This window comes from Haemorhous mexicanus, chromosome 1 (genome assembly GCF_027477595.1).
Source record: "Haemorhous mexicanus isolate bHaeMex1 chromosome 1, bHaeMex1.pri, whole genome shotgun sequence".
Lineage (NCBI taxonomy): Eukaryota > Metazoa > Chordata > Aves > Passeriformes > Fringillidae > Haemorhous > Haemorhous mexicanus.
In genome coordinates, this window is record NC_082341.1 from 72,497,591 (window position 1) to 72,513,249 (window position 15,659).

A 15,659-nucleotide genomic window follows, 5' to 3' on the forward strand; every position below is an offset into this window, starting at 1 on the left:
GCAGAATGCTTAAATCTTTTGAGGATACATAATTGAATTCTGCATATATCCTTACCACCTAGTAACATGGTCCTGACTGGGAACTATCATCATGTGGCTCAGAAGGGCAATCCAGACATTCAGCTTTTTATGTTATTTTGACTTAGTGGCCTAAGTGAATCTGCTTATTCCTATTCCTGTAATTTATTGGAAGTCAGGCGTGAACACTGACACTGTCAGTGAGCACACAGACTGACACTCGAGGTATTGTACATTTGACACAGGTTTTATAGTGCTTTATTCTGAACAGTATTTAGGCAAACGAGTACTGAACATATGCAGCAGGCAGTCTTTAGATAGAAATGAAGTCTGATTATTATAATCTCTTGTGGAATTTGAAGACTAGTAATTACAATGTTAATTTCAGTCAAGTTGAAGTCCTTATTTCTTTCTCATGCCTTAGACATTGAGTAACTGTAAGGAGTTTCCTTAATGCTGAAACCAGAGCTAGAAATGGCAGATAATCTGTGCATGAGAAGTGTGACACTTCCAGTATTAATCCAAGTGTGTTCTACCCTTGATTTGCATAATGTTCTTTTCCTTAGGATATATACAACAAGATTCCTCTTGTCCCATCTTCCATGTCTAAAGGGAATGAGTCAAAAAAGGCCACACAGCAGAGTTCAACCTCCCCAGCCTGGGAGCTTCATTCTGAAGAGTCTTCTGAGGACACATACTGTCCCCATGATTTTTTGCTTCTGGTGTCCTTAGGCCTTGGTGTGGCTGCTTTTTCACAGATGCAAATCCTGATGCCAGCCTGAACTGTTGTAGCTGTGCTGCAGAACTTGTCCACTTCTTCACTGGGTGCTGGCAGGGTCTGGAAGGGCACCCTGGACCACCAGAGTGTGGCCAGGTACCGAGGGAGATCAGACCACATGTCCACATTTCCCCTTTTAGGCATTAGGAATCCAGAGAGTGTGAGTCACGGAGAGAGAGAGGTTTCACTAGGGAGCAGGAATGCAGCTCTTCCTCCTAGAGCCCTTTCCAGCTCCTGAGCTACCTTAAATCAGGCTCTCACTTCATTTGGGGAAAAAAGTGTCACCGAGGAAAAAATTGGTCTTGTTGTTGAAGCTGGGATACTCCTCAATAAAATATGGTGGGTTCTTCACAGTGGAAATTATTCCGCTAAAGGGGAGGAAACAAAAGGAGAGAAACTACTTCTGCTGCATATGTAGAGTACATTGTATTACTCAGCCAATATATGAACCTCTTAGATTTCCTTTCAAAGGTGATAGTTGGGAAGAAAAGCTTTACAGGAGTGTGCACCACCACAAATGCAATTGTGCTTTTTTTGTAATGAACACGGCCCGCTTAAGGAGAACAGAATCGGCCTGAAAGAAGCACGTTGCGAGTTTTGTTGTGTCTAAACAAAAAGATAAATGGATGGTCAGCTTTAAATTCATCTTTGTGTTGCAGAATCCGATAGCCAGGTACCTCTCGGGAGTCGCCACCTTGTTCATTGACTTCCAAGGAGACTTTATGGATGATCTTTGACACAGCCACACCTTTTGTCTCACACATCTCAGAGAAATCTGATGCGCTTTCGTTGAAGATGTTTGTCATTCCCAGGCCTTCCAGAAGTGGCTTCAGGTCATAGTCACCTTCCACACTAAACTTTGGAAGAAATACATTCACTTTGGTGTTGGCCATCATGCTGGGATTTGTCCACTGTAATAATGTCTCAGGGGTCAGTGCCTTTTCCAGCTGAAAACATAAACAAACAAAGGAAATTAGTCAGCAGTCTGAGGAAAGTGAAAGGAGAAAAAAAAGACCATTCCTGAACTTCTCACTCCTACCAAACCTCCAAAAAATAAAGTCCAAAGGCAATTTTTGTTTTTGAATTCACAGCCATAGCATTCAGGCTTAAAACACTCCCAGTTATATTGATTCAAGTATGATTTAATCCATAGGACAGGCCTCTGGAGCAACTCTTCTGCATGTGCATGCTCTGGCAAGCTTTTGATAAGCAATCACCTCGACAGCCATATGAAGGAACCTGAGGAAGACAGTCCCTACCCAGGTTACACCTGGCCAACTGGCAGAGATCCAAAGTCTTTTTTCCTGACTCTAAAGAGTAATGAAATTGCTGGTATTTGGGACACAAAATCCAAACCTAGAGCCTGATCTCAATCAAAGATGCAGCTGTGCAAGCAATTTTTTTTTTTTTAACTGGAAAGGGAGGAGGCAGAATGTGGGGCCACAACAAATTGGTATCACAAAAGGCCTCACTTGCATTTTATGATAGGCGTGTTCTGTAATTTACTCCAACATATAAAAGCATCTTACAGCTGCAAAGACAGATTCTTCCTGCCTTTGAAATTTGTGGCCAGTTAAAGCAAATTACAAAGGAGACTTAAGTGATCATCAGTCTTTTAATCCTTAAATAATTTTACTATTAATTAATATTATTAATTACTTAGTCCTTAATAAACTTTGAATAGGGGTGAAAATATGTTATAAAATTTTCATAGAGTAATTACATAAGAAATTGTTGATCTTGAAAAAATGCCTTATTGATTTTCACATTTATGTGCAACTGGCAATAAAAAATGGCCCATTTACAGGCACTTCTCCTCAAAATTAAAACTTGGAGAAGTGTAAGACCTTAGTGAAATAAATCATGGACACATATCAGTTGAAAAAAAAATAAGGATAGCAGAAATAAGGGCACCTTCTGCACTTGACACTGTTTTCTGTGCATTCCCTATCTAGAGCAAAGCCTCGTGTACAACCTCCCACTGGACACAGTGAAAACGATGATGCCACAAATATGAGAGGAGGAACAGAGAAGCAGAATGAGATGATGAATTCACAGGAAAGTTTGTGTTTCCTTATGCATTGCTTCTAAATAACAAAAACCTTATATAAACATATGGCATTTTATGGGCTGTTTCCAAGGGAAGCATCATAGCAATTCTGTTTTTTTCTCTCACCTTCTCCAAGCCAGTGGTCTCGTCTTCAATCTCTTTGGGCAGGAGAATGAGCATGCTTATATGTTTGTTAAGGCATGGGAGCTCAAGGATGGCAACATTTAAATCTTTTACATAGCCCAGGCAAAAAGTAGCTTCCAGATTCATCATCTGCACTGGCTTAGTTTCAGTCTGAGGAACAAAAAGAAAACCATCTATCATTCCTTTTAATTCACAGATAAGATTCATCTTTGAATAAGTCACAGATAAGATGGTGACAGAGGAAAGTTTGTAATCTTGTGTGGAAGGGACACATTGAGTTACCACCAGGGAATTTGTTGGCTTTCACATGTAATGAAAGCAGCAGCAAGAGCTGGTTTTTTACAGTCGGCAGCTTTTCAAAGAAAAGTGGAACAGAATTCTACTTAATACAATAGCAACATATGGGGGATGTGCCTTAAAAGAGCAATTTATCTAATATTGGTGGCTCTTCATGCCTTTTCACTGAGTACTACCACCTACACTGTCTACAGGGCATTGTAATGCTACCAAGTGTCAAGCAATGAGCACAGCTCAACAGTGAAGGTGAAGCTGTTCATTCCAATAATTGATATTTTGGTTCAGGAGTTGAAATAGGATCAGAAGAAATTTCAGCCTTACCTAAATCTCTAAGTCTTTGCTTTTGAATGAAATGAAACAGAACAAAACGCTTTATTTCATAGGGAAGACTTTAAATCTGTTCTGTCCACATGAAAGCATTCAAAATTCAAATTCAGTAGCAAAATGTTACTTTAGGGGAAAAAATCTTGAGATGTTTCACTTAAAAATTTTAGTGTTTATTGTGTAATTCTAAAAACTTTTTTAGCTGGAACTATTGGCTGATGAGGTAATTTATGAATATTTTCAGAGAACCTGAAACTCCAACTTTGCTCATGCATCTCTATATGTATGCCTATGTATATTTGAAATATAATCTCTTGATCTCACAAATGTGCAGTTTTATATCTTGGCTGTAAGTTTTCTGATTACAATATTCATCAGTGGTCACAGACTCCTGAATGCACCTGCTACAGGTGCTGCTCCCACACAGACCTCATGGCTCAGCAGGACTGACATGCAGGGTGCTGCAGTCCTGAGCAGCACTGGAAAGAGAGAGACTGATGAGATGACATCTCTGAAGAGGAAAACACAGGGCCAGGTACCTAAGGGATGTAGTCAAAGAGGTGACACAACTGTACACATTTCACCAGCTCAAGAAATGCAATGTGCTTCACCTCTGCTGGTTTTTGGATGCAGCCTCTGGGACCTGCAACCTTCCATTCTCTTGGAAAAAGCTACCCATGAGAATTTGCATCTCCTTGCGGACAACAGCTGCTTCTGACCACTTGTACTCAGCTCATGTTGTCTTAACATACTCCCAGGACAGTCTGGGACCCTTAAACACTGGGTAAGATTAGACAGAGTCTAAGAATGCCACAGCAATACGTATTTCTCATTTCCTCTTATTGGGATTTCCTTAGCTCAAAGTTTGCATTTTCATGAGAGAAAACAGTACCTTTTTTTTTTTTTTTGGAACATACCTTGTTGACTTTAAAAGGACATTCTTTGATCTCTGCCTCTGGGAACTTCTTCATCCAGTTTGTGACAAAATAAGCTGCATTAACTAGAAGGATCTGAGTCTGGTCACTTACACTATCCTCATTCAAAACATTCTCCATTTTTCCTGTGAACAGATTTAAGATGGTTGTTAGTACAGTACATTAGCAGTGTATCAATTGCTTTAAGTGAACATGGTAACATTTCACTGAACTAAACTCATTTGTGTCCTGCATCTCACAGATAAAAGATTTTCTTTCTGATGCAAAATTACAAAAAGGAGCACTTACTTAAAATGGCAGCCTAATTTTTGATGTGGGGTTTGGGATCAAGGCAGATCTTCTAAATGACAGTTTTTGTTGGTTCATATTGCATGTAATAAAAACTACATCTCCTGCTTTTGTTCAGTACCTTAAAGAAGGTACTGAATTTTCAGTGAAATTCAACAGGTTTAAGTGAAAAAACACTTTGTCATTTGGAGAGCAAAACTTGAAGGGAAGTTTCAAATTAGCAGCTACTCTTTTCTAGACTGATATACAAGAATAAAATAACCAGGACAACAAAAAAAAAGTGCTGCTTTGATTACAGTTAATATCCAAAATACCACTATAGACTTCAAAAGAAGATGTAAATGTCATGACCCACTCTCTCTGTTTTAAACTGGTTCAAGCACTGCCATAAATGACCCCAAATTCAGAGCACTGGGAAGGCAAGTCCTGTGTTGGAAGCCAGGTGCTTCCCTGTGTGCACCTGCGCCAGCCTGGGAAGGAGCAGACTCGTGTGTGGTGTTTCCATCTTCACAGATAAGATGGTGACAGAGGAAAGTTTGTGAGCTTGCATGGAAGCAATACATTGAGTTACCACCGGAGAATTTGTTGGCTTTCCATATTTGCACCACATGAGGGCAACAGGTGGCAACCAACCCCAGGGCCACTCTGCCAGGGCTTCCACAAGGTGGCAAATGAGAGACCCACATCTGCTTGTGGCATTGTGCCTTGCTGGCAAAAGCAGCTGAGATATTAATTAACAGCCTGAAACTCAGAGTCCAACAAGTACTTCCCATTGCAATGAAGGCTTTCAAGGAATTAGAGGGTTCGGTGTTTTGGCTTTACATGTTGTGATGCTCCACAGCCAGGACCTGTCATTCTCCCAGCCCACCCTGCTGCAGTCAAATGTGAGCAGCTTTCCCCAAGGCTAATGCAAGGTCAAGCTCACATTTCCACCTTCAGAAGTGCTGCAGCAGTGAAGGCAGTGCTGCTAATCCTCATGAATCCAAATAGTAGGCCTAGTCTTCTTTCACTATGTATTTACTCCTAAAGAAGTGTCACATGGATAAAGATCTTTCTCCAAAGAGGCAAAGAGCATTCCCAAGGTTAAGCTGTACCCACCATCAGTCAGCTCTGAAAGGGATTTGTTGATCTTTTCTCGGGTTTCCTCGGTCTTTTCTTTGAACTCCACTAATTCCAGTTCAGATGGAAAAGGTCTCTTTGTGGAGTTGACAAAGTCCTGAAAGACATAAGAAACCAGTCATTCTTAAGTGCCATTGGATAGTTGAGGAGTTCATTATTGTTTGAGGAAAGTTATCAAATAACTGCAGGAGACAACAAGGATGGTACAGCTGCATCCAGTGCATCACTCCCAAGGTCGTCTTCAGACCAGTGGTGCTACATCAGCACTAAAGTAACTTTGATATTGCAGGAGTGACCATGTTGCCAGAGTTTACAGTTTAGAACAACCCTCAGTCCAGGCCTGAGCAAGATTGAGATAGGAGCCACAGTCTGCTCCCATCACGTCTGTCCTCACCAGGGAAGATATTTATTGCTCTGGGTGCTGGCCTTGCTGTAGCAGAGGCTGAGCAGCAGTGATCTGATCACAGCATCACTGCAGCATGTTGAGTTTTCTGAAATACCTCTCTTAGGCTGATGTTGTCCTTGCTTGGGACTCTACTCAGAGAAAACTTTGGGGGGAAAAACCGAACACACACAGCATTCTTCTCAGTTGTTTGCAGAGTTCATAAGTTAAAAGGCCAAACACCACCCTCTTTGCTTGTGTTGCTTCAATAGTCAGGATTCTGTCTTCTCAGGCAGATTAAGAGAACAGAAGCTTATCCAGTAATTACTTGGGTGTGTGCACTGGACATACACTTGCACCACCAATTTTTTTTATACTCATTTTCACTCATACTTGCAATGCAAAGACTTTGATGTGGCATAGAAGTTATGTTGCATTCAAAACCAAACTTGCTACTGACCTAAAGCATATTAATGAAAGAATTAAAAGTGTTGTAAGAGTTGCACAGCTTGGGGTCAAGCAGCAGACTCATCTATCCTCCTACAAACCTTTATGGCAGCAGACAATATTTTGGTGTTTATCATTTGAGTCCTGTCAACCAACAACCAAAAGTACAAGAATTAATTTTAAATAACATTGCAGTCTGACACCATAATCCATCCACATGATGGCCAAGTAATTCATAACACCAGGGTTTTCCTGCAGTACTTACTGTGGTAGGATTGAGAGACTTGTCTACAAAGAGCCGTTTAACCATTTTCAGTGCAAAGAAAGAGCTGAGTTTGGAAACATCTGAAGTTATTGTTTGAAAGCCAAAAGAAACATCTTTAACATCTTGTAAATGGAGCACCTGTTAAATGAAAATGACAAAACACTAAGCATCTTTTTTATTATTATTGTCCAAACATTCCTAACAGCTAAGCAAAAAATGTTAGTTTGTGACCAGAGCTGTTGCTTTTTGTTCTTAAGCTAATGACAGGGCATCTCACTGTTGTTACTCAAAAATCATTTATGTATTTGCCATGCTCACATAAATCTAAAAACCTGATCCTAACAGAACTTTCACCAAATGCATTTCTTTCCTATGAGCAATCCAAAGAAACCAATAGAGCTGCTCATGCTGCTGATGTGACTTAGTCAACTGAAACTCCATAGAATGGAGTCATAATGTTTTTGTCAAACTTACATTCCCCCCCAAAATCCTGAAACTTTTAAGACAGATACGTGAGAGTCCCAGATAATCTCCTTTCTAGAGCTGGGCTATACCTTTAAAAATGCTTGACAGATCATCAAGTTTTCTGACTGCTGTGACTAACACATGACATCACACGACATTTCAGCAAAAACTGATCAGATAAAGATAACTGTGTTTGGTTTTGTAGACAGAGTATAAGCATGGGTAGGGCTGCTGACCCACACATGGCCACCTCCCAACTCCTGGGAACGACAAGTCCAGTTCTAGGAAATACTGGGATAATGATGCCTTTGTTTGAAAATAACCCCATAAATATGAATTCAACCTTAAGAGCCTGCTTATTACTGGCTCTTTGATGGTGGCTGTTTCATTAAAGGAAGTCTGTCCACCCTCCTCACCTGCCTCAAATTGCCTTATGAAGCACAGCAGGCACTTGTGACCTTCTTTTCCTTTTATACATGACTACTGCTCTTTCTCTCAGAACACATCACATCTTCACAGACAAAATTGCTGCTCTGCCTTAGTCACCCTTCCATAACCTCCCCTTTCCTTGCTCAGTGGGAGTCGAAGGAGATAAACTCTCATTACAGCAGCAGCACAGCTGTCATGGCCAACACCAACTCCATGCCCTTAGAAACAACTTTCTCAACTTATTTCCTTTTCCTCCAACAGTTTTATTTCTTTGCATGTTAAGTACAGAAAGCTTCTGTGCCTGGGAACTAGGTTGGAGGAGAAAGCTACTGCAGCTTCTCTACCTCGAAGAATTTTTGGCACAAGTTTGTTGACTGATGTCCCAGAGTACAGCTGCCAATCTGGCTCCTTTTGTATCTAGTATTTAAAACCCAAGCACAAACTCAGGGGAAAGCAGATGCTAGAATAGACATGGAAAATAGGAGATGTTACATTTAAAAGCATACCAAGCTCTCCTTAGCATCTGTAGTCAGCACTTTTTAAATACCACTAGAGAAATATGAAACACAAGTGTGCTTGTGTAACAGAGCTCCACTTGAGGAGGTGCAGGTTAACTTGTTATTAGGGAATGGTTCAAAGCAAGTTGCAGACACAAGTGAAAGCAAAATAAGGGCAGGGTAATGTTTTTAACTTTCCCACCAGAAAGACAACGCTTGAATTTTGAAATGGTAAGGGAGCTTCAGGGTACTATTCAAATTTAAATTTTAATTCTTTTTTTTTTTTATACTCTTTGGAAAAATGTGCAGAGCTTACAAGATCCAGCCCTGAAAGTCCACAATGCCAGGTTGGGTAGGGTCTGGAGCAACCTGGTCTAGTGGAAGATGTTCCTGCCTGTGGCAAGGAGATTTGAGGTCCCTTCCCACAGAAATCTTTCTATGATTCTATGACTTTCATGGACACGTTGCTGTGCAGCTCTGTGAACAGCACAAGACTCCCTGTAATCTGTGGCATAAGTAGGGGCACAGAAGGCTGTGCTCAGGGGTACTTTCAGTGAATGAGAAACCACATGGAGAAATTTCCAAAGGAGGGAAAATACATTCAAATATATAGAGAGTCTTTCAGAGCCAGGTGATAATCAGCATACAAATGTATACTTAATTTGCATTTCAAGCACCTTTAAGTAACTGCAGAAACTGTGGGGACCCTCACTGGGATTAAAAGGATCCAGCTCAATCTCTGCTTACACAGAGGCAGCAGACAAGGCTGGAGGGCTGGCTCCCTGCACCACAGGGTGAGCTCCACAAACTGATTGAATCATGACTGCCATGCTGGATCATGATGCTGGAAACCCCTTGAACATCATGAGCTGCTTGAAAGGAGAAACATGGACGAAACTGTGCTCCTTCTACTCTATCCATCTCCTCTTTCCAGTATTGTGGGAGAAAGGGGGAAAGTCAGTGACAGGGCTGCTGCACATACTTGCTGCTGACAGCGATGGCAAAATTATTTTCAATTCTATAAAGCTAAGGCATTTTTGAATAATGAAAAAACAGCAATCTAGAAAATGCAGTGATCTGGACAGAGATCCATGCAGTGATCTAAGACAGAGTTTCACCCTTTTGTTGTGCAGGGCCATGGAATGTGGAACTATTCAAGAAATTTGGATGGATGATTTGAAATCTGTCTTACAAGGCAACCAGACATCCAGGAGAACGTTAACAAGAGTTAATAAGACCCCTAAAACAGCCATATAATTTTTTTTTTGCAGCCCCCGAACAGGTTGCTGACAGCTTACCTGTTTCATCTGCTCTGCAGTATCACCTTTCGTAGCTTTGTATGCCAGAGCCAGAGACGTTGAGGTACACAGTGGGGAAAAAATAATGTTGGCTGTTTTGTCCTTCTCACATAGCTTTTTGAACATATCAACTGCAAAGGCAGTGTTTGCTAGTTGCAGAGCGTCCATTGTCATCCTGAAATGGAAAAGAGAAAGGAGAGATGACTCAGGCTCTAATTCTAATTCCTGCTGTGGTGGGGCTGGGTCAGAGCACTGAAAGAGGCTGGCACCAGGATCTGGATCTGGACTGGGTGTCTTGAACTTTCAGGATGAAAAAGAGAGGAGAGGAGAGGAGAGGAGAGGAGAGGAGAGGAGAGGAGAGGAGAGGAGAGGAGAGGAGAGGAGAGGAGAGGAGAGGAGAGGAGAGGAGAGGAGAGGAGAGGAGAGGAGAGGAGAGGAGAGGAGAGGAGAGGAGAGGAGAGGAGAGGAGAGGAGAGGAGAGGAGAGGAGAGGAGAGGAGAGGAGAGGAGAGGAGAGGAGAGGAGAGGAGAGGAGAGGAGAGGAGAGGAGAGGAGAGGAGAGGAGAGGAGAGGAGAGGAGAGGAGAGGAGAGGAGAGGAGAGGAGAGGAGAGGAGAGGAGAGGAGAGGAGAGGAGAGGAGAGGTTCAGTAATAGCCATCATCTTCAAGTGACAGCGGGCAATGCCACATGTTATGTAGAGCCAGTATTATCAGAAGCACTTGAAAAAATCTGTGTGGGTCAGGGTGACCCACACACACTGAGTCACACTGGATCACATATTAATTTAATCTGTTTTTAATTGATACTCTTAAAATGTGCCAACTCAGAAGGTAATTCACCTCTGCCCTGGGATTTCCTGGCTCTCAGACAAGTCTTTAATGGTCTCATAACTTCTCTATCTTGCTTCATGGCTAATTGTCCATTAGAGCTTTGGTACATGTCCCTCCTCTAGGGGGTGATTATCCCTGGCCTTGCCAGAAGTCTCCAGAAAGCTGTCTGGTCCTGTACATTGAGATTATTTTAGAAATTTAAAGGAGGCCTTCTAAAAAATACTGCTGTGTGCCCACCCATTACTGTTTTAACTTAAAGGTTTTCCTAGCCACTCTCAGTAACTGCAGTTGCCACAGGGCTGTTACATGACCTGCGCAGTCGGGAAAGGCAAGGCACAGTTGCTGCTGTCCATGCTCTGGGAAAGCCAGAGACTATTCCCATCTTCCAGGCTGCTTTCACATATCCAAAGTTGCACTTTTATATAAGCACATTTGTGTAGATTCAAGCTAAGCAGGGAGAACCCCAGGATTTCAGTCAATAGCACACGTCTGGCTTTAGACCAGCAGTCACACAGAAGATGACCCCTTTGGCATAGTGAATTTGACAGTACCATGCCCCCAATACCATGTATCCCTAAAAAAAAAGAGAAAACTGTTAAAACTGATGCTAAACAGCTCCATCAAAGCTATTGACAGAGACAGAAAGAAAATGGCAATTTTTGCATGTGTTATGCTGCCCAAATGTAGCTGAACATCTGATACCATTGTACAGAGACTCTAGAGCAGCTGTGGTACTTGACAGTAGTAATGACTTCCAAATAATTTGTGGTAGTTATAAATTTCTATAACTATTTTTTGTGGGAGTAACAGAATGGGCACGTAATTTGCCTGCAACACAGTAGAGAAAGAACTTTGATTTACTCGTAAGACCTGTTTGACTACAGAAGGCCTTTTACAAAATAAATGTCTTTATTTTTATTTTAATTAATTTATACATGTTCTTGGATCTGTTAGGCAGGGCAATTGTTTTACTTGACAACTAGTTTGTTTTGGACTAAAACATGCAGCACAAAGGGTTAGTGAAATGCACTGCATTTAATCAAGTTTAAAAAAAATATAGTGGCATTAAACCAAGGCTTTTTAAACCAGAGTTTGAAAAGCACACCTAACCAGCCCTGCACTCTTGCAAAATGTTCTGTCTGTTGGTATTAGCAACAAACTGTTTGCTAACAAATCCCCTCCCATTGGGGGAAGGGAAAAAAAAAAACACCAAGAAAAAGAATCTGTCTTGAAGACACAAACATTGAACTTATTTCACTGGAGAAACTTATCCTGACATGAAAATACAGAGGAGTGTGCTTTGCAACATCCCAAGGTTTTGTCAGACTTGGAATTCAGAATGGGTCTGGCTGGACTTGTCTCTCTTCCAATACTCTGGCAGTCTCTGGCAGCTGCTTGGTAAAGAGGGATTTTCCATGGGAGATTCCATTTCACAGCATCAGCAGGCATCGAGCTGATGTCACAACAAGGCTCAGGAAACACCCCAGAGATCTTACGGGTGTAAAGAGAGGACCAAGTGCCAGCCAAGCACTGCAACCATCCACCTCGCTTATGTAGACAATTATTTCTCAGCCATAAAAGCAACTAATTACCAGGAAAGTCCATCTTGCCAGCAACCATGGGCTCAGCACACCCCTTAAGGGAGGAGAGCTTTAGGCAGGACAGTGGCAAAAGACAGAACAAGTCTGAAGGACTAAGAATGCTGATGAGGGAGTGACTCGGAACAACGGGGCAAAGAAGCAAACATAAAATCATTCCTTTAAATGCCTCCTTGCAATTGCTCATCACAAATGTGCTCTTTTGTGCCTGTGCATGTCTTAAATAAAATCCCCTGCATAGGATACCTACCTTATCTTTGCCATTAGCTCAACCATTCTCACAGGAACAGACAATGCACTCCTATACTGTGTCTGCTCCTCAATCTCTCTCTCTCTCTGCCCCACCCCACTCCACCCCCCAAAATTGAAGATTTGGGGCAAGTACTAACTTCACAGGGATTTCTTATGGAGGAACTGGTGGAAAATTACCCAGGGAACAAGATGCGTCATTCAGTAAATATCTACCACCCTCAAAAAGACAAATAATACAAAAAATCTCATGAGTCATGCAGTACACCTGAAAAACATTTAATCTGGAGTTTAATTTAATTTTAATGGAGTATAGTATTTAGTATTAGCTGGCATTATATTATTCTATTCAGGCCTCTGGATCTTTCTTACAGGGTAAAAATCAATATGAAATCACACCAAATTAAAGGTATCCCTTGTTCCTTTCTGGCTTAATGTTGACTTTGAGATGTAGATGCACTACCTGTGTTTCACTTCCTTGGGTTGCAAGACATACAGAGTAAGAAAATAAAATAGGAAATTTTACATAATTGAATTAAATTCTCCTTCCTTATGCCAGTTAAAAGCTGTACCATGGCTTAGAAACTCCTCTGGCCTCATGAGTAACTCTCATACTATTCATGCTGGATCATTTTTTATTAAGTTTCAATGTTATTTTTCAGTGAGAAAAACAGGAGGTATTTCCTGGTGAACCTTTTATGTACCTTTGCTCATCCAGTAACTGCTGATACTCCCAAAGCTTCTTTGGAGGAGAGTGAAATTGTTTCTGGAAGTGGCAACGCTCTCCATTCTAATTTCTTCCTTTCAACGCTACTATTGAAATAAGGACCATTCAGGGCATTTTGTTGGGAAAAAAAACCTCAGTTGCACCCTTGACCTTGAATTATTGGCTGGATAGCAAAGAATAATCTCTATCCCAACATCTTTTTCAACTGGTCAGTCTGTTTTTTATTCTCCATTTATTAATGACTATTATATTATATTTATTATATTATGTTTAGGAGAGTATGACCTTCATAATACTGAAAAGAATTTACAGAATTAAATATTAAAAAATCTTAAATCTCTTTAAAGCCTTGAGCACCCCAAGCCTTGCAAGTCCAGTAAAGCCAGTTCCAGCAAGGTGAGAAGGGCTGAGGCTCCCAGTGAGAGGAAAGCCCATTAGCTGCCCATTAGCAGTCTCAGAAATCAGACATAGCTCCTGAGCCAGGAACCACAGGGAACCCTCAAACAGGGAGGAGTCAAAAAACTGAAAATGAAATTTTAAAAAGGCCTGCTGCATGGATTCCTATTGGGTGCCTCCTTTTCCCAGGAAAGCGGACTATCAGCATTTCCAGAAAGGCCTGCAGCACTGGGGCATCTTCTAAGCACTTGGAGCTTGCAATCCACCCAACTTTATTTAAAACTGTGACTGTCACAGCGTGAAAGAAACATTTTCAGATACAGAAGGAAGCTGAAAGGCTACAGAACCAGTTCAGAAAAACCTGACTTAAACTTGTTTCTTGATAGAAGATACCATTTTTGCTTAGTCACTCTTGGATTCAACAACTACAAGAAACACCACCCCCCCCCCAAAAAAAAAAATAAAAAAAAAAAACAAGGAGGCTTTTTTTTATTATCTCCTTACTAAGGAAAAATCTAAATATAACTTATATTCAAAAATAGAATCACAAGAAAGCAACATCTGTGTGCAAATGTCTGACAAGTCAAGTCAGTTGTATGGCAGGAATAATCCAATAAAGCAGAACCAAGTATTTATTTTATTCTTCTCTTGGTTAAGCAGTCTTTCCAGGAGAAGACACCTGTGGCAGGTAAAGCATAGACAATGCTGGCCACCCAGTCCTGGGGGATATATTTGGTTTATATCTCAGGAGCTGTGAGTGCCTGTGCTGTAGTCTCTCCAGTCCAAACAAAATTCCAAGAGGATGCAAATTTCACAAGTGAGGCATTAATATTGAAACTAGATCAAGAGTTTAACGTGACCCTACTTCAGCTCTTACTCAGCATACACGATACAAAGGAAATAAAAGATTTATCCAAGCCTTTTCTTCTTCTAAAGAAATGACAACTCTTCACCTGGCAAATTACCCGGATAAAAACCAAGGACAAAATTTTGTCTGAAAAGACACCCAGGAGTGCAAGACATCAGACTGATGTGGGACCAGAGCATCTCATGGTTGAGGAAAAAGCACTGTCAGCAACAGAGCAGGGAAAGTCACTCCAGGAAAGAAAGAGAAACAAGCCACTGCAACACGCTTGGTTGTACTTCAATAGCCAATGAACTGTTCAAACTAAATGGTCACACTGAAAATAAATGTGTAATTACTAGGCCTAAGCTCCTGTCCTTCACTTCAAACAAGCGCAGATTAGTCACTTGGTTAATAACTCGGAGCAAACGGAGCAGAGCATACACACCTCTTCAGAAAATGAGAGGAATATTCCTTTCCAGCAGGGTCTTACAAACCAACCTAAATCCTACTTTCTAAATCCTACTTTGGCATATGGAAGATTTTCATGGCATCATACACAACCTGCTTTTTCTAATATGGGAATAGCCTTTTGCAATAAACCACCATATTTTAATAATTCCTAATGCCCTTGCCGTCTCACCTGCCAGATCCTATTCACTGCTTCCAATGAGTTTTTCCAAAAAGAAAGAAACCTAGCATGGCAATTGCAGCAGTTTTGAAATTAAACCAAAACAGTGTTGTTTGGCAAGGCAAAAAAGCTTCTTTGATTCCACATGTACATTTTTGGCACAAATTTCCTAATCCCACTCCCTCCACGCAATTATGTTTCACAGCCAAGATTTGTTAACTATTAGCTCAGCATAAATTAAAGTATCAGAGAAAGAAAAAAGCTGTACTTACTTTGCAAGGCTATAATCCTGGTAAACGAATCAATGAAGTGAGCACAGCACGAAGAACCAGCTGCCCGTGCTGAAACCTTGCTGAGCAGAAGACTCTCTTGCTTGCCTACTCATTGACACCACTCCCACTTTCCCAGCCTCAATTTGTGCAAACACACACACTCCCTCTCACTCTCGCTTTTTTTTCCCCTCCCTTAATCATTCTTCGTGGCAACTCCTGCATTGGAGGAGCAGAATGATTCACACCAGAGCTGTCTTTGCCTGCCCAGCCACTGAAGAAAACAACAAGCTCTGGCAGGAAAGAGCAGCCCTGTGTGTTGCCTTCAGCGGGCACAGTACAAAAGGCAGCGGACAAGAATGAACGAAGCAGCAAATGCA

The 15,659-nt window shown here is 41.3% G+C and overlaps 1 protein-coding gene across 1 annotated transcript; it reads right to left on the reverse strand.

Moving 5' to 3' along the window:
* Positions 1–246: 246 nt before the first annotated feature.
* Positions 247–15,442, reverse strand: SERPINB5 (serpin family B member 5). The gene is made up of 7 exons (XM_059853931.1): positions 15,283–15,442; positions 9,737–9,911; positions 7,048–7,185; positions 5,933–6,050; positions 4,529–4,671; positions 2,973–3,140; positions 247–1,743 (listed from the first exon to the last, which is right to left on the reverse strand). Exons 2-7 carry the CDS (start codon positions 9,908–9,910, stop codon positions 1,351–1,353), a joined length of 1,134 nt encoding a protein of 377 aa, XP_059709914.1. The 5' UTR covers position 9,911; positions 15,283–15,442; the 3' UTR covers positions 247–1,350.
* Between the last annotated feature and the right edge of the window lie 217 nt (positions 15,443–15,659).